At 36.0% G+C, this 27,215-nt stretch overlaps 1 protein-coding gene across 1 annotated transcript; it reads right to left on the minus strand.

Annotated features, from left to right (window-relative positions):
* Positions 1–2,756: 2,756 nt before the first annotated feature.
* Positions 2,757–27,190, minus strand: ERLEC1 (endoplasmic reticulum lectin 1). Its single transcript, XM_010841684.1, has 14 exons — positions 26,856–27,190; positions 20,847–20,951; positions 19,340–19,420; positions 18,776–18,853; positions 18,581–18,644; positions 17,737–17,771; positions 15,469–15,692; positions 15,252–15,381; positions 10,053–10,214; positions 9,367–9,426; positions 6,425–6,549; positions 4,656–4,733; positions 4,283–4,358; positions 2,757–3,342 (listed from the first exon to the last, which is right to left on the minus strand). Exons 1-14 carry the CDS (start codon positions 27,015–27,017, stop codon positions 3,271–3,273), a joined length of 1,452 nt encoding a protein of 483 aa, XP_010839986.1. The 5' UTR covers positions 27,018–27,190; the 3' UTR covers positions 2,757–3,270.
* Between the last annotated feature and the right edge of the window lie 25 nt (positions 27,191–27,215).

Raw genomic sequence — 27,215 nt, forward strand, 5'->3', positions numbered from 1 at the left:
TTTTTTTTTTTTTTTTTCCATTTTGTTAAGTTCTGAGATTGTCAGGCCAGCCTTTATTTGCCTTGGGTTAGGGTTGTGTTAGCTATTTGGTGCAACTGGGTTAGTAATTTGGCCTGATTATGTACTACCAAGTTTAAGCTTTGTCAGAAATCATGTCAGGCCTTTTTTGTATATCAGACTAACTGAAAAGGATAGTTCACCAAGAACTATACACAAAGCTTACTATTCAGTTTAGCCAAGATAATTTGTTGCCTTTGTTGCCAGTCTTTTTAATCAAGGATGACTGAACTGAACTGAATAGGGGTATGAGTATATAAACAAGGCCCCATCTAGTGGTATTTTGAAGAAAAGCAGGTAAAGCTGAAAAAAGTTGGAAAAAAGTCTGTCACAACCTGTCCCTTGGACTGAAAGGAGATCCAACTTGTCAATTCTAAAGGAAATCGGTCCTGAATATTCATTGGAAGGACTGATGCTGAAGCTCAAACTCCAATACTTTGGCCACCTGATGCGAAGAACTGAGTATTGGAAAAGACCCTGATGCTGGGAAAGATTGAAGCTGGGAGAAGGGGACAACAGAGGATGAGGTGGTTGGATGGCATCACCGACTCTATGGACATGAGTTTGAGTAGGTTCCGGGAGTTGGTGATGGACAGGGAAGCCTGGCGTGCTGAAGTCCATGGGGTCGCAGAGTTGGACACAACTGAACTTACTGTTCTTCAACCTTCCTGTAAAGATGAGGTGCTGGTTATTTTCCAGGTACCCTAATCAGGAAGGCTAGGATGTGTGAAATTGTTTTAAGTGCCTAAGTCAGTAATCCTCAAGCAGAGGAGAATTTATTGAAAATAAAGAGAACCACTCAGAAACATTCAAAATGCATATAATTAGGCTCTGGCATAAAGAATCTGATTTAGCACCCACCTTAATAGACTGGGCTTCCCTATGGCTCACCTGGTAAAGAATCTGCCTGCAATGTGGGAGACCTGGGTTCGACCCGAGTTGGGAAGATCCCCTGAAGGGAACGGCTACCTACTCCAGTGTTCTGGTCTGAAGAATTCCATGGACTGTATATAGTCCATGGGGTCGCAGAGAGTCAGACATGACTAAGCAACTTTCACTTCACTTAATAGAGATTCCACTTTGAGGAAGACTTCTCAAAGTCCATTAGGCATATTATAGGTGAGCCCCTTTTCCTTCCTATTAGGTATTCAGCCCACTTACATGGAAGAATGGCTGCACAATTGAGGTAGCAACAAACAATTTGGAAATCAAAAGATTTCACAGACTACTGATAGGGGACCCGAGATTTATAATAGAAGAGTTATGGAGATACCTGGTCTAGTGCACCTCTCAAAGAAGTTTAAGCTGTTAGCCAAACAGAAGACTGACAATTTTTATTATGACTTCTATTTTTAAGAATCTTCTGTAGTAAACAATTCCAATACAGTTTTTCAGAATTCCTCCCCCGCCCCGCCGCTCTTACAAAATAGAGTTTGGCTTTGACACTGCTGCTGCTGCTGCTGCCAAGTTGCTTCAGTCGTGTCCGACTCTGTGCGACCCCATAGACGGCAGCCCACCAGGCTCCCCCGTCCTTGGGATTCTCCAGGCAAGAACACTGGAGTGGGTTGCCATTTCCTTCTCCAATGCATGAAAGTGAAAAGAGAAAGGGAAGTCACTCAGTCGTGTCCAACTCTTCATGACCCCATGGTCTGCAGCCTACCAGGCTCCTCCATCCATGGGATTTGCCAGGCAAGAGTACTGGAGTGGGGTGCCATTGCCTTTTCCGGCTTTGACACTAACCTTTCACAATTCTAACTCTCTCCTTTTATACCTATAATATAAATGAGAAGGTAAATCTGTTGTCTTAATTGATATAATAAATATAATTTTATAATTTATTAAAGAAATACATTTTAATGGCTTTGGTCTCTGATCTTATTATGTCAGTAGGAGACAAGGGAAGTATTAGGAAGATAAACTAACACTTATTGGGAACCTGGTGTCGAGTACTAGGGCTAGGCTTTTTAAAAATAGAGAAAATTAATACACTGATACAACCACCTTATGAAGTAATAAGCAGTCTCTACAAAAGAGGAAGCGAGGCTGGAAATGGTTAACTGCTCTGTCCAGGATCACATAGTTAGTAAGTCAAAGAGAGTATGTGGGCCTAAGTGTGGATTCAAAGTACATGCTATTACTGTGTGTGCTGCTTCCTACTATTAAAACGTACAGAAAGCCTTCCAACAGTCAACTGTATTCACCTTATTTCAAACTAAAATATCTTTGACCAGACTGCTGAAAAGGAAGAAAAGTAAAAAATTTTACGGCTGCTTTTCTGTCCTTATTTAGACATGTATGCTCAAAATACGACAGGATGATGTGTGAAACAGAGTAATGGAGAAAATAAAGAAACTGAATAACCTGCCATTGACTACATGACAACACTGCTTGTGGACAGTTTATTCACTTTAAAATAGATACTGTGATATAAAGTTGTCCAGAGCTAAAATCTGTAGTATATAGTAGGCAAGTACAAAGGACAGCCAGCACAGTGTGCTTTGTTAAGATAAATAATTCTGTCAAAAGGTAAGAATGATTTACTGTCTATATCAGGTACATATTTTGGGGGAAAACACACTCATGTCAAGGAGATATGATATAGATAGAAACAGATAAAAGTTCTGAAAGAGAGGCAACCTATTGCAATAAGAGTCTCTTGAAGTTAATGGAGGAAAAGAAAATTTCCACATGAGGCTTCACAGTGTGCCCAGTTTCTGGTTTAATACCTGGCAGAGAGCAGTTGCTAAATAAAAATTTGCTGAAAGGATTTCAGGCACTAGGATTTACATATTTAATAGTCTCTCATTTAAACAACCTATCAATTTCTTTCTTCATTATCTACTAGCTATATATAATTTACATAATAAATCTATTATTTAAAAACTTTCAATAGGTACAACAATTATATGACATTTCATTAGGATGAACTCTAAATTGCTTGGACAAGATTTATTTTGGAATCACATTATCCAAGCAAAGAAAGACACACAATCAGTTCCTAAGACACAACAAAAATGAAAAAGGTGAGACAAATGTCTGCCTTAGAAGTTTATCAATAACCTCTTATATACACATATATATTCACAAAGTGGTTGAGAGTCCTTTTATACAATCTTTTATACGAGGTCCATGACTGAGAGCTCTGTAACAGGACAATGGTCAGACAATCATCGTGACTTCCAATGGTTTTTTTCCCCTGAACTTTGTTATCCTTTAGTTGGGGAGAGAAAGAAGTCCATTTTCATCTGCTGTATCTAAGATTTTACAGATCACTGGAGATTCAACCTAAAGAACAACGAAAATAAAACCATTTTAAAGTTGCTAAGCTGAATACTTTATTCAGTATTCTGCTGAATGAATACGTATAAATTTGGTAAATGTATATGAGTCCTTCTTTTGGATAAGTCATCCAATGTTATTTCTACAAAGTGAATTTTTTAGAAAACAATTTTTAGTCATCCATATAAAATGCTAGATAGGTAAGTAGTTATTTTTAAGTAAAAGATGAAAGAAAGAAAAGGAGTAAAGGGCAAGAATAAGAGAGAAATACATTGCTAGGTCTTACATAACAAAATGTAGAAGAATATGGCAAAATAATCAGTTGCACCATTTAAGAAAAGGGTAAAGAAAAATGGCCAAAGATGGGCCAGGTGTTAAAATGATCAGATTTAAGATAATGATAATAAATATAATGGAGGAAATTAGAGGAAATAAGTGGAAAACATAGACAACATGTGTGAATAGATGGGGGATTTTAACAGAGAAAATAAAACCATAAAAAAAAAAAAAACTGAAGAGGAATGTTAGAAATGAAAAATATAGCAGGGATAAATTCATTCAGAGGTGGACAGGACACAGCAGAGGAAAGAGTCAATAAACTTGGAGATAATTCAATAGAAATGATGTGACCCAAACTGACACAAGAAAAAGGTAAGAATAAGATAAAAGAAGATTTGGGGACAACTTGAAATTAGCATATTTTAATCAGAGCCCCAGAAATAGATGACGGGCAAAATTTTTCCAAAACTCAGACTCAACACTTAGGAACTTGGCATTTTAAAAAATTTTATAAATTATACCTCAATAAAAAAGATGTCAATTTTTACAGAGGCGATATGAGGGCTATATTAAATTCTGGAGACTACTGAATGTCCTTTCTAGACTTAATGCTAAACATTAAAATGTGGCCCCAAACTGAATTCCTGAATATTAGTTTTCCACTTACCCCAAGGATATACTGACAAGAGTGAGGCTCTAGCATATATACAGTGACAGCATGAGGAGAATCTGATTCTTTACACCTAAAACAGAGAGTACTTTAAGGTATTGCCCAAACCACACAAAATTATTTTTTTTTCTTTTCAAGGATAAAAATATCTTGTAAGTGGTTCTATACAATTAATAACTGAAATAGCCTAATTTGACAATAACTATTAAAATAATAACAATTACAATTATGATTTTACTATCTTATAATAAAACTATTTTCTGAAAAATTCATATTATTAATAAATATAATTATATCTTATATAAACGTTTGCCCATAGGACGCAAATTAAAGAGAAAGGCATAAAGCATGATTTGATGGTCTAACTTACTTTAGTTTTACAGTCACCTGTCTTGGTTTGTCAGTAATATCACAAATATCTCCATTTCCATAAAAATGTGACACCATCCTGAGTCAGAAAAACAAACAAGTTTTATTAAACTATAACTTCACTTATTCAGAGTAACTTTAATGGGTAGGGTGAGATGGTTAGAGGGCTCAATTTTGCAACTATATTCCTTAAAAATACATATTTTAAGGTTATGTCACAGAGAAAGTCTTTCAGGTTCTATAGAATATCAAATTGAGATACTTCTTACTGATTTAACTAATAAGAATGATCTTATTAATAACTTGCATATTATTTGCTGCTGCTAAGTAACTTCAGTTGTGTCTGACTCTGTGCGACCCCATAGACGGCAGCCCATCAGGCTCCCCTGTCCCTGGGATTCTCCAGGCAAGAACACTGGAGTGGGTTGCCATTTCCTGCTCCAATGCATGAAAGTGAAAAGTGAAAGTGAAGTCGCTCAGTCGTCTCCGACTCTTAGCATGGACTGCAGCCTACCAGGCTCCTCCATCCATGGGATTTTCCAGGCAAGAGTAATGGAGTGGGGTGCCATTGCCTTCTCCTGCATATTATTTACTTGTATACAAATAGTTAAGGTTAAACTGCTTTTTAAAAAGTTTTCTTTTAAAGTTAAGCACTTCCCCAGCTCTTCTTTTCCCCTACTCTGAATATTGTTTGCTTTGTCAGTTTTCCCTTCTTCCTACCCTCCATTCAGCTGCACTCCTTAAAATAATGTAATGCAGGAGTAAGAAGGTAAAGCCTATGCTAAGCTATAAATTCCAAAGAGCAGGAACTAAACAAAAGTTTAATTTTGTTAGCCTCATACATCTGTGCTTCAATATTTGTTGCACATGATACCATGAGCTACTTTCACTTGAAAAATATAAACATTTAAAAAATGTTTGATCTGTTTAGTATATTAACACTTAGATGAATATCTCTTAACTTTGCTAATTTTGATTTTGATCAGTCCAAGAAGTCAGTACATTCTGAAAACAGATCTCTCAATACCATCTGTGCTAGGAAGGACAAAGTTAACATCTGAGAAGGAAAAAGAATGAATGATTTAAAATTCACTGGGTAATGGACTATAAGCAAAGCTAAAGCTTAGTTATTCTTGGCTAAGAAGAAATGAATTTCCTTCTGCTATAACAAGATATACCTAATGGCCCAAAGAAATGTTGAGGCAGTTTTTCAAAAAAAACATTGTTTAACTATTTTCAATCATTACTGCACAACGGTTAAATAACAAAGGAGAATGCTAGAGTATATTTAAAGAGAATTAAATAACTTAAAGAGGTAAAGATTATACATGAAGGGGTAAAATGCTTTATAACAGGGTTAGACCTAATACCTGGAATTGCAGCAGGGTAACACTAACACCAACATTGTCAAAGGAAGTAGTCAAAGTTCATTGCATGCAATTGCCAGGCACTACACTTTACACCAGTTACCTCATTTAAATGTCATAACAGTTCTCTGAGGCAAATACTACTAGACATGAAAAGTGAGGCTTGCAAAGACTATGTACTTTGCCCAGGGTAGTAGGTGAATCGCCAGTGTTTGAATCCAAGGTATCTGACTTCAGAAACTCCTCTTTAACTATTACGCTGTGTTTCCTCTTAAAAAAAAAACTAACCTAAAAAATGTCCCAGAAAAAAAATAACAAAAAGATTTTACTTTAAATTAACGTTTTCCAATATTCTGAGTTTCAAATATTCTAAGATCCAGAGACAAATAAAGTTAGTATTTACCTGACTGTCTGGGTCCCATCATCTTGAAGGTGATAGGCTCTGGCGGTATTCTTCTTAGCCCATTCAATATGTTCTTCTTGGTTCCATGTCCCCACAACCACAGAGGTTTTCCCATTATCCTTGTCCTAATATATGAAAAAATATTTGTGACAATGAATGTTTGACATCAAGGTGACATTTATGCTGATGGGCTATAAGCTACAGAACTTATCTTCACCTGCACACTGGATATCTATGTTTAGATGTAATAATGTTAGTCAAACTTGATGAGGAGAAATTTGAGCTCATTACTGTTTCTTTCTTGTTTCTCTGAATTATGAAACTGGCACTTTCTAGCCAGGTTAAGTCCAGATGTAGTTATTGTGACTCTGTTGCCTTTCACTCTACACTTATCAGTCCTGTCACTTTGCTGGAGATGTTCTTGGCTTCACTCTCCTATTGGTCTATTATTGCCAGCATCTCACCCCTCAACTAAGTTTACTCTCTTACACCTAGATACTGTAACTACATACTACTGTGATTCCTACTTCAATCTCTGGCCTCTATCTCTTACTCATTATACAAGTTTCCATATTATTCATTTGATGATGCACCCCATACTGCCCTTTACATGGACTTCTTCCTTCTCTCTCATTTTTCTTTCCTTCCTGTCTTCCTTTTTTCCTTTGTATTTTATGCCAGGGACCATGTTGGGTACTAATATACATCTGATGAGTAGAATTAAAAACCCTTACAGAGGCAAAAAGGCACAGCCACTGTATAGTGGAGCTTACTGCCTAGTGGAATAGACAGGGCCATTAAACATTCTTTTAGCAACCACACCGTAGATTCCTAGATAGACAGGTATTAGATTGGCATAGTAAACTGTTTAATAAGAGGTTGGATATAGAGATTGTCTGGGTTTGAATTCTGGTTTCACCATTTACTCCCTATGTGATTTCAGGCAAGTTACTAAATCTTTGCTTCAGTTTCCTTATCTTAGAATAACAATACTCATCTCTTATGAGCATTGCATGAGTTAATATGTGTAAAGCACTTAGAATGGTGCCTGGTATACAGTGAATACTATGTTTGTTAGCTACTATTATTTTTCTATACCCCAAAGTTCCTACCAGAGTTCCTCGAAAAGTCCTAGGTTATACTGCCTTAGCTAAAGGAAGTTTGATAAAACCTAGTGTTGGCAAGCAGAGAAGGCACTGGCACCCTACTCCAGTACTCCTGCCTGGAAACTCCCATGGACGGAGGAGCCTGCTAGGCTGCAGTTCGTGGGGTCACTAAGAGTTGGATATGACTGAGCGACTTCCCTTTCATTTTCCACTTTCATGCATTGGAGAAGGAAATGGCAACCCACTCCAGTGTTCTTGCCTGGAGAATCCCAGGGACGGGGATTACATGATGGGCTGCCGTCTATGGGGTCGCACAGAGTCGGACACAACTGAAGTGACTTAGCAGCAGCAGTGTTGGCAAGTGTATAGGAAAACAGTCATTAATGGGAATGTAAACGATCCAACCTTTGGAGGCAACTGTTCAGTATGCATCTATTCTGACCCACCAAGTACATTTCTAGATGTGTGTACTATGAGTGTACTTGCAAAAGTTTACAAACGCAACTATTTAAAAATGTTCACTAAGACGCTATCACAGCAGCAACTGGAAACAACTCAAAGATCATCAATAGAGATCTAATTAATACACTGTGTGTATAGGCATAATTCTCTGTACCTGCTGAAATAAATGAAATCAGTTGTTGCTGACATGGAAAGATCTCCAAGATACTAGGTGAAAAGAACAAGTGCATTCAGTATATCCCGTCTGTATAAATAAAAAGGTTATATCTAATTTATGTATATGCATTATTTTTTCCCCTTTTGGTTGTTAACTAAGAAAATGTTAACAGCTGTTACTTTTGAAAAATGGGACAATAGTGGAGGAGAATTTTACTTTTCATTCTATTCTATATTGCTGGCATATATTCCTTTAATTAAAAAAAAAAAACAACCAGTGGGTATTATCTGGACTGTACTTAGATGGTACTGTATCTTTTTTGTATTAATAAATATTATTAAAAAATACATCTACAGATGTAAAACATCTACAAAGCAGCAAGAATAAGAGGAAAGCATGATGAAATGGGACAGCACAGGTTTAATGGAAGAAAAAAAAGTCCTAGTTTACAGATGCCACATACATTTTTTTAGAATGATTTAAATGTGGAAAGTGAGTTGATCTTTCCTGATATGATCCATCATGGAATTTAAGATCAGCTCAAAACATCTCAGGAGGGCAAATATGGTATTTTCTAATTACCAGTTGTTATTTATTTTGGGGAATAAAGAGCCTTTTGAAACAACCAAATCAATATTTATTAATGTTTGTCTTCAGGGTCTAGTAGTTTACCTTACTAAATGGTAAGCTTTGATTACTTACTAAATGGTAAGCTTTAAGCAGCTTTGATTCAAGTGTGAGAGAATGCTGATTTATGACACTATAAAAGACTAAAGAGCATTTAATCTTAAAACTTAAACTTGGATCATATGGAACCTTCTTTTAGCTGAGAAACTTGCTGTATCTATCCTATTTTACTGAGACTAGTGACAACATTCTATCTTACCATTCACTTTCTTAAATATGAGTTATAAAATGACTAATTTCTTAGCCAAAGCTGAAGAGTTAGTCACAGTACTGTATTATTCTTCCAGACTGACAGTAATGCAAGAATCTGAGTAGTTAACAAACCAAGTTACTTTAAGATGACTGATGTAGTCTTAACTAACAACAAGCTTTCCATTTCCCAAAATTTAGAGATGTTTTGTTGAATATTTCCATATTAAAATCATCTTATATTTAAAAGTAACACCAATCCCACTCCTCTATTTTTCCACAAAAGATTTTTCAAGCTTTAAACCATTTAGTGATAGAATGATATAAAGACTGTGCCATACCTCATGGTATTGATGTACGTGTTTGCCATAGCAGAATTCATATTTCCACCAACCAACACCCTACAGGAAAGGAAACAGATCAAGTTTCAGTACAGAGAAAGGGGTACTGGGGTTTGTCTCAATATTGCCATGTGATAGTAATGGACATATATGTAATAAAAAAAATTGTACCAGCAATAATATGGTTGAAAATCACAACTAAAAATTACTAATAAACTTAAAAAATGGACATACAGAGAATAACTTTCTTGGTAAAATAAAGTAAAATGAAAACTCTACTTATAAGCATATTTTCCACTGATGCTGAGTCAGAGGCAGAATTCCACCTTTGCAGATATTAGCTCAAGTTTTAAATGAGCTAATGTAGGGTCATAACCAAAATACAGGCTATACAATCATTGGTGCCCATTCTAGCAATTAGCCAGAATCACACATGAATTACTTATTTAAATATATATATATTTTTTTATCAAGTAAAGGTCAAGTTTTAGCCTGTGAGTAAAGAGAAATTATAATGACTATGCCTTATAGTGAGATGTAGAGAAATGTCTGCTGGAAAGCTTCCAGAATCCTGTCATTTCTCTACAGACAAAAAATCTTTTTCAGTGCTGCTAATGTCTCTTGATAAATAACATACAAAGTGAAAGCTGTAAGATAAATACTTAAACTGAAGGTTTATTTCTCACCCCGTGAAAGCAATAGGAACCACTAAGGAACTCTTTTATGAGCTGGTCATCTGTCAATTTGGATATGTGGGTTGTTCCAACAGTGAGCATTGGCTGAGAACCAACAGCAATGGGTTTGTGGATTGCTGGAAATCTCTCTTCCTTAGTTGATTGCAAATCTTCCTAAAATTAAACAAACACATATTTATAGGCTTCAGTATGACTTAAATTAACTTTAGAAAATTTGGAAAATAAAAGTTGTCCACTCATTTTTAATGTGCTTTAAGAAAATGAATTTTGCAACACTTAATAGCATAGAGAAAGCTCTAGTCAAGTGTTAGTTCCATCTACCAGTTAGGGGTATGCTGACCATTCTTAACAATACAGGGATAATTTCTACTTCGTATGTGTTGTCTCATTACTCTTAAGTACTTCACTATCTGTTAGATTTTATATTTTGTTTAAAAAAATGTGGTTACTATCTATAAAGAAAGGATAATAAGCAGTCTAATAAAGGGCTAAGTGGGAACGAATATGAATGTTAGTTGTAATTATTCAAATGCAGCAGGACCTGGGTGCTGCCCTGGAGCAAACTGCGGTGTAATAACGGAAGGGTACCGGGAACAGCAGATTCAGAGACATGGGTGATTCAAACAGACTGATGAAGAACTGAAACATACAGACTTCACAAAGAGAAAACCCTTGCTTAATTCATGAAACATTAATAATCTGTGACTCATGTGAAGGTCTGTTATGTGTTGTGTGGATGTGCACATGAACCTGAGAAAGCGGTAAGAGCAAAGATGTGTGGTGGTATGAGAGTTAAAACCAAAGACAGAAGCAGGCACTACACGCTGCAAAACTGTGTGATGCCAAGTCTGAACATCAACTTTTAGGTTTTAGACAAAGATATGGTATGATCAGATTTTTAAGTAATTACTTTTGCAGTCACAGGGAAGAAGGGATAGTAACAAATCTGGAGGTGGAGAGTCAAGTTAGGAGCTCAGAAACCCAGGCCAGAGATGAAGAGACTCAAACGTAAGGGAGTGACAAGCGGGATGGAGAGAAGAGGACAGTTATGAAAGAAGTCAATGATTTAGAAGCTGGACGTTATCTGGGTGCTGACAGTGAGCAGAGGGGAAATGAATCTAGACCACAACTGAAGGAATGAGTATACCAGTGAACTGAATAAAACAACAATAAAGAAATTAAACAGTAAAATGTATGTAGTTACTATAGTTGCCATTGGCCAGTTGTGGTTCTTTTCTTGTTTTCATCTTGTATAACAGGAGTCACTGGATGGTTATGTTGGAAACCAATGAGCTTATCCTCTCTCTTCTTCAATGTTAAGAACAAAGACTGCCAAGATGCCTTCTTGTTTTTTTTTAAAAAAACCTTGACTTTTACATGGCTCTTTCTACATTTATAGAATGTAGGCTCCTTCCACATTCAGAGCCTATACTATGCTCCTGGCACTATTTTAAATGCTGAATATTAAAAATGAAGGAGACATAGTTACTACTCATAAGAAGATAAGGTCTAATAGAGTAAAGCAATTACTTAGAATACATGAGACCTATAGTAAGGTCAGTGAAGAAAAGAATACTGCACAGTGAAACCTGTAGCTGAGAAAAGGGGAAGAGGTAAGAAGAAACATGACCATTTATTATTGTTTCTTTAGGACAGAACATCTACTTTCATTTTAAGGAAAACTATCCCAATAAAAGCAAGATGATAGTAGTGTCTGAATCAGGGTTTGGAAATTCAGAAAATAGATTCTTAATAAATCCAGTCATTTCCAAATTAATGTGGTATAATAACATAGGGCTTCCCCTGTGGCTCAGTGGTAATGAATCTGCTTGCCAATGCAAGAGAGGTGGGTTTGATCCCTGGATTGGGAAGATTCCCCAGAGAAGGAAATGGCAACCCACTCCAGCATTCTTGCCTGGGAAATCCCATGGACAGAGGAGCCTGGCAGGCTATAGCCCAAGGGGTCACAAAGAATCAGATACAACAACTGGAGAGCCAAATATATATTTTGTTTAAAAAATATTCTTTATGGTAAAGCTTAGTTCATACTTGAAAGGCAAACCATATGCCAAATATTAAAAAAAGTTATGTGTAATAAATTGAATTTCTAAAAAAAATTATTCTGAAATAAAGATGACCAGTTCTAAGTAATTACTCACAGTATTACCTAAGATTTCATATACAACATGTACTATCAAGATGCTAGGAATTTTGAAAGCATTATAGCTATCATCTATAGCTTTAAAATTTTTTTTCTCAACTTGTGGATTTAACTCATAAAAGAAAAATAAACTGGCACTTCTTTCTTGAAGAATAATTAAAGTTGGGTGTGTGAAGAATTTTGATGGGACTGACTTTTTTAAGTACTTGTTAGTACTAAAATCATTATCAAGAAGAAGATGAGAAAATAATTCCATTTCCAATCTTTCAATACAGCACTTCAAATCAAATGTAGATTAAGGTTAAGATGTTTCCTCCTTATCATAATAGCAGAGTTCACAACATCCACAGAGAGTCTGGCAATATTTTCACAATAAGTATTCAAGAGGAAGGGGCGATAAAGGCCTTGTTGTTGCTGCTGCTGCTAAGTCGCTTCAGTCGTGTCCGACTCTGTGTGACCCCATAGACAGCAGCCCACCAGGCTCCCTCGTCCCTGGGATTCTCCAGGCAAGAACAAAGGCCTTGTAGTTAAATGTTAATTAACCCACTGTTAAATATTAACAGCATACTAGGTGGCAACCCACTCCAGTACTCTTGCCTGGAAAATCCCATGGATGGAGGGGCCTGGTGGGCTGTAGTCCATGGGGTCGCTAGGAGTCGGACATGACTGAGCGACTTCCCTTTCACTTTTCACTTTGATGAATTAGAGAAGGAAATGGCAACCCACTCCAGTGTTCTTGCCTGGAGAATCCCAGGGACGGTGGAGCCTGGTGGGCTGCCGTCTATGGGGTCGCACAGAGTCGGACACGACTGAAGTGACTTAGCAGCAGCAGCAGGTATCACACAACAAGCTGGAAACTCCAAGTAATGAAAATTTAAAAAATCTTCCCTCCCTTTTAATGAAGAACCATAGGAAAAACAACCTATTTTAACCATGTAAGTGCTATAATGGAGGGCTGAATAAAATATACGTTCACAGAAGAGGAAAGATGGATCTCACATGCAGGTAATCCATTAGAAATCCTGGTTCATTTGCAAACAAAGTGACACTGAAAGCAGATCTTCATGCTTACCCCTGATGAATTTCTATTAGTTCATCAGGTGTAGGGAGGGAGGGGAGAAGACAACAGAAGAAGAGGGAAAACAGTATATCCACAGGCAAGGAGGTTGGAAGGAATGTGGTACTTCTAGGAAATGCTTAAGTTGTTCAAAATAGCTGGTATCAAAGGAATGGAAATAAGAGATGAGGCTGAAGCCAGATCATGAATGGTCCTCTATTCTTCTTTGATAAAATGATTGTATGAACAACAATTTCATCTTGAGATATCAATTCAGTCGCTCAGTCGTGTCCAACTCTTTGTGACCCCATGAACTGCAGCATGTCAGGCTTCCCTATCCATCACCAACTGCTGGAGTCTACCCAAACCCATGTCCATTGAGTTGGCAATGCCATCCAACCATCTCATCCTCTGTCGTCCCCTTTTCCTCCTGCCCTCAATCTTTCCCAGTATCAGTGTCTTCTCAAATGAGTCACCTCTTCACATTAGGTGGCCAAAGTATTGGCATTTCACCTTCAACATCAGTCTTTCCAATGAACACCCAGGACTGATCTCCTTTAGGATGGACTTACAGATCACGTTAAATACCAAACGGTTAAACAAATTATCAAATGTTCATTTCAGACAGAACATTTTATCAGCTGTGTGGGAAGGATTAGAAGGAAGATGTGTGAGATTAGTTTTAGGTCTTAAGAAATGATGAAGTTCTGAACTAAAGACAGGTTTGAAAAGCAGAGGATAACACTGATAGCATTGAGAGATAAGCAGAATGACAGGTTTCTGACTTGGACAACTGGGTAGAGCATACAGCTTTAAAAGGAATGGGGAAGACAAGAAAAGTGTCACTGTGAAAGAGGAAAAAAAGGTAAGTCTGAGATAACTGAAAATGTATACATGTCCAATAGGCAGATGGAAAGGGAAGATGGCATATCAAAAGGGAGAAGCAGTAGAGACAAGTGGTTAAGAGGGACAGATTCTAGAATCGGACTGCATTGATTGTAATCTCTAACCCATCACTTGTCACTTCCCCTCTGAACCTCAGTTCCCTAACCTGTTAAGGTGAGTAATACTATATCTTATACGCTGTTGTAAGGATTAGATAATAGCTGTAAGGACTCAATCGTTGTTTCGTTGCTAAGTCTGACTCTTTTGCGACTCCATGTACTGTAGCCCGCCAGGCTTGTCTGTCCATGCGATTTCCCAGGCAAGAATACTGGAGTGGGTAGCCACTCCCTTCCTCAGTAAAGATTCCATACATGTTATTAATTGTGATTGTGATTTGTAGATGTATATTTATAATACACAGGCATGGAAACGGAAGTTGAAAGAATAGTCCTGGATAAGCTTACCTAAGGAGACAATGTACAAAAAGGAGAGAAAGGACCTGTGAACAGAACCAAGGGAACTGTAACATTTTAAGAAGCAGGAATTAGAGAAAGAGCTAGTACACAGGAGAAGAGAACCAGTGAGATAATGAACTGAAGCAAAGAAAGGAGAAAAAGTTCAAACTTCAAATGTTCAGCTAAGATCAAATTATGCACATGTCCAGCAAATTTAGAACCAAGGACAGCTGTTGATCTTAGTAAGAACCATTTAAGGAGAATGACAGAATGATGGTTTGATAAATAGCAATGAGTTGAAGAATAAATAAAGTATTAGGAGATGAGTTGTAGTCTATTTTTTTCAAGACGCTTAGCTGGGAAGTTCAGTTAACTAGCTGAAAAATTTAACTGAAATGAACAGGATGCCAAACTTTAAAATATTATGGAATCATGAGTGTAAGAAAATGCTAAAATAGTCTGGGAAGTACTAGAATAAGGAAAATTAAAATCAAGAGAATTGGAATTGACAATTTTGAGTCAGGAAAATAAATTACTATTACCATACTACAGAAAATCATTAAAATACTGATATATGCTATGATTTTTGGAAATGGAAGCACTGGGAAAATACTGTTCGATAATTCTCATACCTCTTTGTTTCTCCTAAAAGGCACCCTTAGTATTTCTTCCTGTTGTTCCAACTGTCTCAGGGTGAGGGGTTTAAACGGCGATCCTGGTAGTGACTGGCAAAATATGTCATTCACAGGAGATGCTCTGAATCTGTTCAGTGAAAACAAAGTGTTAAAGCTAAGCATACATTTTAAATCGTGTGCATTTCATGTTTAAAATATTAAATCCACATCCTACCTATATTTAGGATGATTGCACAAGAGTGGTGTCAAAATGACAACTTCATATTCACAAGTTGTAACTTCAGCTACTGAAAGAATTTCATGCTTAGATTCAGGATGACATATGTACATCACAGTACTTGATCTGGGCCGGTTCTGTTTCAAACTACAAGGTGTACCATTTCCCATTCCCACTGGATAGTAGGGTGTCATCTGACCTTCGATATTTTTAGTGGGAATCTTAAAAAAAGAGTATAAGACAGACTTTTCATTAGAAATAGAGGTGGGGTGAGGATGGGAGAAGCACTTATTCTGAAAGGAAGAAAACTACATTTTATTTATAAACTAACATTTATTTAATATAATGGTAACACTTCTGTATTTTCTATAAGCTCTCCTAATGTTCTTTTGGTTCATATTCTTACTTAATATATACATATTTTCAGAGCTAATTTAATACAGCATAAAAGGAAATTTTCGCTTGGTGCTAAAATTAAGATGTACATTTATATAAAGGATTACAAAGACATAATTAATATGAATTATCTTCAATAGTTACAAAGAAAGAGACCAGGATAAAATGCAGAAACTTCCTATACTGGGCTGGTCAAAGCTTTCTTCACTAAACCCTCAGTGGATGCCTGTGTTAGAATTTAGATTCTAGAAGTCTGAAGTTTGATTCGTCAAAAAGTGGGGCTACACAGTTAATACTATCTTCTAAAACAGATATCTAAGTATTACACTGATTCATCAGTCTGGTTACTCTTCTTTCCTGTTATTAACAGACACACTTCTCAGCATATAAACTCTTAAGTAAATCTATTCAAGGCCAACAAAAGACAAATGAAGACATTTTTACAGAATGGGAGAATAAAGGAGATCATCTCAGAAGACAAGGATTATTAAGGAGTTAGCTCCCACACTTTTATCAACAAACACAAGAAAAATTACATGGACGGGCTTTAAAAAGATGTTGTTAATAGTATCTCCAAGCAAGCTCTTTGGAGGCAGGGAGCTTATCTTGTATCACTTTGGTACCCTGTCAGTGCTATATCCAAAACAGGCAATAAATAAAAGATTCTAGAGAAAAATATTTTGAGGTTTCTTGTATGCTGTTTTCATGCTAATGTCTGGAATTAGAAAATCCTGGGTTCAAATCCCAGCTCTGAATTCACCAGCCTTATGACTTTGACCCAATTTCAGTTCTTGTCATTTGTAAAACCAGAATAATAATATATACTCAAAGGCTATAGGGAGAATTGAGCATTACTCTTGGTTATATGTCTTGCACAGCATCTGGCTTATAAACCAGGGCTCAAAAATGTGAGTTTTCTTCCCTTACCCTTTTCTTCCTCTTCCTTTATCATTTCACACTTTGAATTTCATCTTGCTATCCTCCAGAGCCAAAATATTTTGAGATAAATATTTTCTTTCAAAGGTAGTCTGTAAAATTAAAACCTTTTAAAATAGCAATGCTACGTGTGTCTATGCACAGCTAATCAGTTCCTCCAAAGCCACCTTTTTAAATTACAGGCACCCCTTTTAAGTAATTTCTAAGACTTTTTGCCATTTTACTTTACTTCTAATAAAAGTATCATTATGATATGAAACCATTTGTAGGAATATTCTCCAACAGTAAGTTATTTAACTTTATGGAAATTTTAAGGATTCAGAAATCATTCCTTAAACCACAAGGGCACTTAAAATTGTAATTAGTCACCCTAAGGAATAGTTCTTTTTTAAACAACCCTACTTTTCAGTCATCAATTATGCATTGAGATTCAATAAACATTCATGAAAGGCCTGTATTATATTTAGCATTCTACTTTGCACTGCAGAATAAAGAGATAAAAGACAGTCCCTGCTTTTAAGAGGCTTGCAGTCTGGTAGCTTGTTATTTACACATACAGTTTATCTGTTTTACCCACAAGAGATAGGGTTCAAACAAAAGAAAAAAAATGTAAAAGCTCCTATTATAATTGCTTGCAATGTTAAATAGAGGGGAAGAACCACCGCTAAGCACAGAAGTGATATAATGCTATTACAGAAACTTTCCCAGACACATCTTTGATAAATTCATTTATTTTTGTAAGATCTTAAAAGTAAATAAAAGCAATATAGGATAACTTTTGCAGAAAAACCTAACAGATTGCAAATTTTCTTTTACCAAATCCTTTGAGGTATTTGATAGACAGTTAAAGAACACCTGGCTATATTTTGTCAATTAAGTTACATAAATTTGTGTTTAGCTGTTCAGAGTAAAAAATCACCAATTATCACTTGCCTCTTTCGATTTTTCCTCTTCTTCTGCTTCTTGTTCTGTGGATTAATACAAAAGCAAGTATAAATAATGAGTGGTAACTTATATACAAGACATAAAATGACTAAGTCTTCAATTTGTAACCTTAAACTTCTTTCTAAAGAAGACTCAAAGCATACACATAATTTTTATCTTACTACTTTAAGCTAATTTTCTTGAAATGGTTTCTTTTGAAAAGAACAGTCATTTAATCATTTTATCTTTATCTAGGAAATAGTCTATTTGAGGCATAAAAACTGGTCACAAGTTTTCTTCTAAAATGTTTTTATCTCAGTGAAAGGTTTATTCTTAAAAGAGTTGGCCAATTTGAATAATAGAGATTAATAAAAACATTTCATAATTTGAGGGATATATCTACATGTTTATTTCCATATATAAAGACTTTGCTTAAACCAAGCAAATAAATAAACTATATAAATATAACACTGACATGTATATCTCACCAGATTTAAAAATTAACAGGTAGAAAAAAAGCAACAATGTTTGTTAAAGCAAAAAATAATGGAAAGATCTCTTTGAAAAGGTTTTCTAAGGCATTGTTTAGAAATTTATTTAAGTGTTTTACAATTCATAAAGTCTCCAACAAGATCTTTTTTTTTTTTAATCGATTGGCTGCATCATGCGGCATGTGGTATTTCAAGTTTCCTGACCAGGGAGTGAACCTGTGCCCCCTGCACTGGAAGCGTGGCGTCTGTAACCACTAGACCATCAGAGAAGTCCTTCCCACAAGATCTTTTAAATTCCAATTTGAATATATACTTTAAACCAAATACTAACATTATTACTAAATCACTCTGTAGAAACAAACCTTTTTCGGACAGAAGGTTCTTAGCCAACATATTTCCAAGGTAGTACTCGTGAATATTTATTTTCTATATTAAAAAAAAAATAATGTAAGTATTTTGCAAATACATTTTTAAAGAACACAAATTTAAAAAAAATCTCATTATTACAGTTTTCATTTTATAATGTTCCATATTTTATAGTTTGAAGAAAAAAATACCTGACCACTTTCTTTCTCTTCATGGTACTGCCGAACGTGTTTTCCATGACATACTTCATAAGTCCAGTAAGACTCAATCTAAGAGAGATGGATGTATACAAAAGCCACATAACTCAACTGAATTACTTTTTGATATTTTAAGCAACTGAGTAGATTTCTCCCAAGATTTAGAATAAACTTTCATTAAATGAAAGTTATTACTATGCCTCAGAAAATATGAAATTTCTGAAGCCTATTCACTGTTTTCACTAATTAGATAAATGTAAAAATTCTGTGAAGCAAATAGTTCTACACCTGGGGTCTGTAATAAACACCCAGACAAGGGACCATTTTCCACACAGCCTAAAAGATAACAATGAGCACTTTTTATTAAAATTGTATACAAGGAAACTTTCTTTTGATCTGAAAAACATTCAAAGCAGTTTGGTAAGTGATATATTTGATAAGTGATATTACTGGGTGTTTGCCGCATATACAATACTATACAGGAATTTAAACTTTCAAGGGTTTATTGGCTGCTGGAAAATTTATTTTCTAATTATCAAGTGAACATAAAATACATACTCTGTAGGAGCAACTGCTTTGTTTAAATAGGGGCTCCAACAGCTCTCTTGGATTCGGGCCTTTATAATCCTTTTCTTCTTCCTATGAAAGAATTAAGAGTTTAATATCGTTATTCAGGAGCTTTCTTCAACTCTGCTGTTTAGCTATTAACTCATTGGTCAAGTCACAAATGCTTGGAAATAAAAGGGGAAAAAGTCAAAAGATTTAATAAGATCCTATGGTATGCCATTTCTTTCAAAAGAATTGAAATATATGCAGCAACATGGATGGACCTAGAGACTTCTATATTGAGTGAAGTCACACGGAGAAAGGTAACTATCATATGGTATTGCTTATATGTGGAATCTAAAAAAATGGTACAAATGAACTTATTTACCAAAAAGAGAGTCACATATGTAGAAAACAAACTTATGGCTACCAGGGGGGAAGGGCGGGGGGAGGGAGATAAACTAGGGGATCAAAATTGACAGAAACAAACTATTATATATAAAATAGATAACTGTTAATAGTAAGAACCTACTGTATAGCACAGAGAACTCTACTCAATACTCTGTAATGGACTACATGGGAAAACAATCTAAAAAAGAATGTATATATGTAATGTGTAACTGATTCACTTCGCTATATACCTGAAACTAACACAACACTGTAAACCAACTATACTCCAATTGAAAAAAAAAGAACTGAAGTATAAAACACAGAGCCATAGAAAAATCTTCAATTCTTCCTTTTCTTAGAAAAAGGTTTCTGAGTATCAGTTTCCTGAACAATTCTTATACACCTACTTGAGAATTTCTAGCTATAAAAGCCTTGAATAGTTGAATCTTACATAATACACTGGAAAGTTTTAAGATACTTCTCAGTTTTCCAATTTTACATTTCATACTCGAATGCCATAAATATGTGTATAATTGTGTATGTGTATATTTGTGTCTTAAGGTTTAAAACAAAATGAAAATAGATAGCTGTCTTTAACAGATCTTAAATCTGAACAAAACTTCTTAAGAAAGCACTCAATGAGTTTAATACTTCCATTTTAGAGATTATGAAAATATTCTGTAATTAGCTCAAAAAATTGATTGAGTGGAGGAATTGAGTTTCAAATTTGTTCAGGTTCCACAGCTAACTATAGCCTATACCTCAGCCTCCTGGCTCCTAGGCTGGTGTCCTTTCCATTTTACCATGCTGCCTCTGTTTCATCTTGAAAGAAGTCATTGCCTTAAAGGATGGATAAGAGGCAGTTAGCGCATTTTAGGAGGAAGAAACGGGCAAGAGCTAAGGTAATGAGAAAGTACAAGGTACCTACAGATTTATTTACTAGCAGTTCTTTATAAAAAATGTCACATATACATAATCTAAGAATTCAGGAATAATGTGATTACTATTTTTATGGTAAGACAGCATTACTGAGAAACCTGTCGCTCAATTTTATTTTAAAGTATGCAGTTGCAATGTTTTAAATAAATGTTTGGTAACAGGAATTATCAATGTATTTACAAAAACTTACCTCGTCCCCACTTGCCACAAGGGGAAGAATGCATTTATATTTTTCTTTATGTGTAGTTGTCATGATGACATAATTATCTTCTTTATACAAAACTCCAGTTGTAGGCTAGAAATAGAACAAAAAATGTACATTATTTTCTCTGATTAAACTAAACTATAATTTATCATTTCAACAGAGGATTTTCAACCCTATTTACTTCCAAAGGCAGGAAAAAAGTCTACATGTTTTTTAATGATAAAATGAAGACAACAGACTTTTTCTTGGTGTTACAATGTAACAGAAAAAAAAGGAACAAAAATATAGTGTGGAGTATAAAGGAAAAAAGGAAAAAAGTAGTAATGCAACAAACTGAAGTTATAATATGGATTAAAAAGTATTTAGAGGCAGTGAATGTACATGGATACACCATCACTGAATACTTATTACCACCTATACATAGAGTCTACAGCAACTTACAAACATACTCCCAATTCTTTTTGATGGGACATCTGAACCTAAGATAGTACAGTAATTTTCATATTTGGGTAACATATGGATAAATTACTATGAATCCTCTGTGCTAATTTAACTTTTTTAGTATGTATAAGGGTCAGCAAATTTTTCCTGTAAAGGGCCAGATAGTAAATATTTTAGGCTTTGTGGGTCATATGATCTCTATTGCAACTACAATGGCACCCCACTCCAGTACTCTTGCCTGGAAAATCCCATGGACGGAGGAGCCTGGTAGGCTGCAGTCCATGGGATCGCTGGAGTCGGACACGACTGAGCGACTTCACTTTCACTTTTCACTTTCCTGCATTGGAGAAGGGAATGGCAACCCACTCCAGTGTTCTTGTCTGGAGAATCCCAGGGACGGGGAGCCTGGTGGGCTGCCGTCTCTGGGGGGCACAGAGTCGGACACGACTGAAGCGACTGAGCAGCAGCAGCAGCTGTGCCATTGTAGGAAATAAGTACACAGGCATTATTACGTAAATGAATAAGCATGGATGTTCTGAGAAAAAAACAAACAAACCAAAAAACCTTATAGAAATCAAGTTTGGAGTGGGCCAGCCTAAACGTGTAGTTTGCTGACTCATGGTATATATCAACAAGACTATCGTTAAAGTGTTCTACAGTATAAAACCAAACAAATTCACAAATCAAAAAGAACCAATGCAATTCAAATGAACATTTCAATTACTATAACTGCTATCATTTTACAAAAAAGAAATCTCTGCTTTGTGACAGAAAATATGTCACTAACTACTAAGGCAGATGGAGAAGGAAATGGCAACCTACTCCAGTATTCTTGCCTGGAGAATTCCATGGACAGAGGAGCCTGGCAGGCTACAGTCCATGGGGTCGCCAGAGTCGGACACAACTTAGTGACTAAACCACCACCACCACCAAGACAGACGTTTTCAAAGTCTATGAGCAGTATTCTGTGGCAGTTCAGTTCTCTCTTTTCTCTTCTGACAGTAGATAAAATCACTAAACTATTTGGCAATCCCTAGTAATGAAAGAATCACTCTTATTACAGACCTCTATTCTTTCTTCAATTTAACAAAACTCTTAACTACAATAAAACCAGTAGTACCTGAAACTTTAAGTACTTGAAACCTTAAACACAAATAGAAATCAGGGCCATGTTTTCCCAAGATAATAAAGCAAAACAAAAAACAGCAGTAAATACTGACTGTATGAGCTGTATGACAGTACCATTTGAGCCCTTTACATTATTATCTCATCAATGCTCAAAACAAGCATTGTACCCATTTCACTGAAAAGGAAACTGAAGCCCAGGGCTTAAATAATTTGTCCAAGGTAACATAGTTAGTAAACAGCACAGCCCAGAGAAGAAACCTAGCAGACTGGTTCCATATTCTGTGTGCTCTTAACTGTTTTAACATATTTGAATCAGCTTTGGTTAACATTTTCTTAGATTACTATACAGCGTGTGCTTGCATATTAAGTCGCTTCAGTCATGTCCTGGACTATAACCAAGGATCCTTATTTAAAAGAACATTAGAAGTGAAGACAGGAATCAAAGAGATTTGAAAGTGAGAGTTGCAAAGCCAAATTTATGATAAAGGGATCCTTAGAAACATTTATTCAGTTTAGCCAACAAACTGCTGTTAAGACATAACATTTCTATCTTTTGGTATTTTTCAGATATAGTCAGAACATATGATGGTGCGTTGTGCAAAGAATGACTTACATTCATTTAGCTAGCAATAGATGGCTTAAAGTTTTGTCAAATCATTCCTGTACTGCAGTGAAGGTGGACGGTAGCATATGTCTTAAATGCATTCCTCTCTATTTGTGAAGTACCTGCAATCTAGTGTTCAGAACTGGATTAAATAGCAATACTGACTCATTTACTAAAACGTTCAGAACAGTGCTAACAATGGAAAAAGAAACTGCTTGTTTGGAACCACAGCAAAGAAAGACAATTCCTTCTTTGTAATTAAAACTATAATCTTGCGTTTTATGTCTATATGATGAAATTTATTCCTTGTTTTTAAGGTTTAGGTAAAAGGTAACAGAAATAGAAACCATCTCTATTCTTATTTGAAGATTTGTTGTTGCTGCAAAGATTTATTTTTCATTAGTTTAGGAAAGGCTGCTGCTGCTAAGTGGTGTCAGTCGTGTCCGACTCTGTGTGACCCTATGGTGGCAGCCCACCAGGCTCCTCTGTCCCTGGGATTCTCCAGGCAAGAGTACTGGAGTGGGCTGCCATTGCCTTTTCCATAGGAAAGGCTATTTTCCTCTTCAATAGAACAGACCAAATAACATTTCTTCTATCTGAAAACTCTTTGCTGAAATAGTGTATCATTTATTGGGATCACAAAGTAAACATTTTACACAAATTTTACCCGACTTTTTTTTTTTTTATTTCCTTCACTTCTAATTACAAAGAAGTTTTAATAATGATGTTTTAATAATGGACTTTTTAATAATGGAAATTAGAGGAGAAAAGCTAACTTTTTGACTTTTAACTTAAAAAAATTTCTGATCAACTAAAATGCTTCCTTTTGATTTTGTAAAATAGGTTTTTACTTAAAAAATGAATTCTGAATGCACATAATCACAGACAGTGTTTAAAAAAACTTGTTTTATATAACTTGACACCTTAAAGTAATTCCAGTGTAAGAGGCAATATTAGCGATATGATAAAAATCAGATTTTAATATAATGAGACTAATCAATGAGGGGTGTAGTCTTCAAGATTAAGGAACTTGAAAAGTATCTTGGCAAGTGTGAAATTTCTAATGCTTGACACAAGTCTGGAGGAATTAAGACAGAGGATGAGAAAGAAAGCTATCCTGGAGAATCTGTAAAATAAACTCAATGGTACAACTTGTTAAAATATAGGACATGATTCAAACCATGGAGACGGTCACCATTTCCCCCAAAGGTAGCATTTGTTTTCAAATGGGAATACATTTCTGTATTAGCAAAAGAAGTTGAAAGAAAATTAGACTTATTTTGCAGTTTTCCTTTGGAGATGTTCATGAATTCTGTGTGAAGTAATGAATAATTGAACGTTTTAAAGACAGAGAGATGATGTTTCAGAAGGAAAATACACACACAACCAAAACTGACTGCTAAAAACCAGTAAAGAAAGAATATCATAATCATGAATTATTGGAAACATTAAAAAATGTATATATTTTTGGCATTTGATAATTTTTCTAAGTAAATTTGAAAGATGATGTATCATTTTGATATATCTGAATGGCAAGAGAATATAAAGCACAGAAGAGTTTTAAAGATTAAAAAACCTGAGATCTTTTAATCCAATCCCTCTCAATTTCAGGTGGTAGAGAGAGAAAGGATCTTTATCCTAGTTCATTCAGCTGCTCAGTTACACACAAATGTCCATCCAACTGGCCTATAAAACAAAATGACGGTGCCAGGTGTGGAGGGCTGTAGTTTCAATTACACAAAGTAGGGAAATGAAGCCTTGAGATTAAGAAAATATTAAAAGAAATCAGATCAATGATAATGGTTCTTGAGGCTTATTTTTGCGGGAGGGCCATAGGCCTTTTGCTAAGGCATAGGAAAATGTCTTTAGTTTTTTCCCAAAATAACTCAAACTTAAAAAAAAAAGGAAAAAAATTCTTCCCAAATTTTCAAACAAGCCCATCTTAGATTATGCTTTATTGTCAAATAAAAATAATTAAAAACAAAATTTCAAAATAAAATTGTTAAGATATAGGAAAGGTTGGTCCACCGTACATTTAGATCCTTTTCCATAACCTTTTGCAGCCAGCAAACAACAGTGCCAGAAAGAAAACGGAACGGTTTGGTAATAACTTCTAAAAAGGCTAGTTTTAGTCACCTGCATATAGGTCAGTAACTTTTTAGGGCCATATATTAGCATGCCTTTTTTAATTAAAAAAAAAAAAAAACCACATTGATGTAGAGTAAAAAATTTTAATGACCACATTCTTTAAACATTTGCCGAGTTCATGCCTAGTGTGCTCTTCAGAAATAATCAGAGGTTGGACTAAAATATTCTCATCTCCAAGTTGTAGCTGACTTATAACAAACTTTTATATAAACATTTTAATATATTAGTATTTTCTGAATAAGAAACCTACTGTATAGAACTGGGAACTCTCTTTAATGCTCTGTAATGACCTATAGTGGAACAGAATCTAAAAAAGAGTGGGTATATGTATATAGCGTGTATGTGTAACTGATTCAGTTTGTTGTACAGCAGAAACTAACACAACACTGTAAATCAACTATACTTCAATAAAAATTAATTAAAAATATCTTCTGGCATTAATGCAAAGACAAATTGGCTTCCCAGAGAAATATCTACTTAAATTTAAGAGTCACTGAACTATCAGAATGGAAGAACTGAAAACAAACCAGGTGTGAAATATTAGCTAAAACCAACACCAGCAAATAGAAATCTGGGTTGTGGAAATGACGACATCCCTTATCCTGGGACATTCTGTGCTGTCATGATAGTATCACATATTCATGTTTTATATATATGTAACAGAACATATACTAACAGAATATATATATTGATATAGTATATATAAATATATATATATAGTATATATCAATATATATATTGATATAGTTACAGAACAATATACTAAAATAGTCTTCCAAGTAGAACGACTGCAGATAATTGGAATAAGAATTAAAAAAAAAAAAACTTTTCAGGGGCAGGTGGGCTGTTACATTTTCCCTGATTTCCATTTTAAATAAATGAATTAATTACCATACGGTAAGTATCACAAGAACCTATTTATTATTGGCCGACAATGGATAGGAAGACTTCTCGGAAGTCCACTTCCCAAAGGAAGGACTGCAAATATTCATTACTTCGAGGTTATAAATACGTTTTTCAATGTAGGAAAACTGACCATAAAATCTCATGTTCTGGAGTCTTAAGTAACAGTTATAATACATCAAAACTGTAAAGGACATTCTGCATAAGTGTCGTTAACATCTCACCGGTCAAACAGCCCTCTCTGAGAGACAACTTTGAAGGGAAAAGAGCTGTGCGGTATATGTATACTGTGCATATACGACAGAGAAAAAACGAGTATGAGAAAGGGAACTCATATCCACAGTACAACTGATTGTGTAGGAAGGGTGTGTGTAATACTCCTTGAAGGAGAGAAGGTTGCTGGTGGAGGAAGAGCTGCAGGTGACTTGCCAGAGAGAAAACAGATGCGCCTGACGTGGTTCTGGAAAAGCTGCTTCCACAGGGGGGGAGTGTTGGTAAACTGGAGAGACAGATTTCTTTAAAAGGGAGAACAGGTGACCGCTGGATCCTGAATGTGTAGGCATGGAGGCACATCCACACTACGTGTTTGCTAAGCACTTGCTGTATGAATGAACGAACGCGGGATTACTGAAGCTTTGGACTAGGAATGAAGCATGCGCCTGCAGAGGAGGTTCTAGGGGAAAAAAGCGTAGAATACCGAGAGAAGGGGCCGAACTCTTTTAAGTGCCGGGAAGAAGAGAGATGGCTACCGGGTTCGCAAGGGCACTGACCAGAGAGAACTCGGTGCCGGGCCAGTTGACTCGGAAAGGTATGTCATCGCTGAGCTGGGGTAGCGCTCGGCCGCCTCCGGACGCCTCCAGGAGACCGCAGAGGACCAATAACACCGGCCCGCCTGGGACCAGACTCCGCGCGCCGCCGCCTCCTTCCTCCATCCTCCGCCGCCGAGTTCTCCAGCCGCCGCCACAACCTCCTCGGCCCACAGAGGAGAGGAGGGGGAGGAGGAGGAGGCGGCGGCGGGACTACCAAGCGTCCAGGCAGCCCGGGGCCCAACCGCCGCCACGTCTCCTTCCGGAGAGCCCGGCAACACCGCCCCCGCCCCCTTGGGCTTCCCACCACCGTTTCCGGGGCAG

Source organism: Bison bison, unplaced genomic scaffold (assembly GCF_000754665.1).
Source record: "Bison bison bison isolate TAMUID 2011002044 unplaced genomic scaffold, Bison_UMD1.0 scf7180017864166, whole genome shotgun sequence".
Classification (NCBI taxonomy): Eukaryota; Metazoa; Chordata; class Mammalia; order Artiodactyla; family Bovidae; genus Bison; species Bison bison.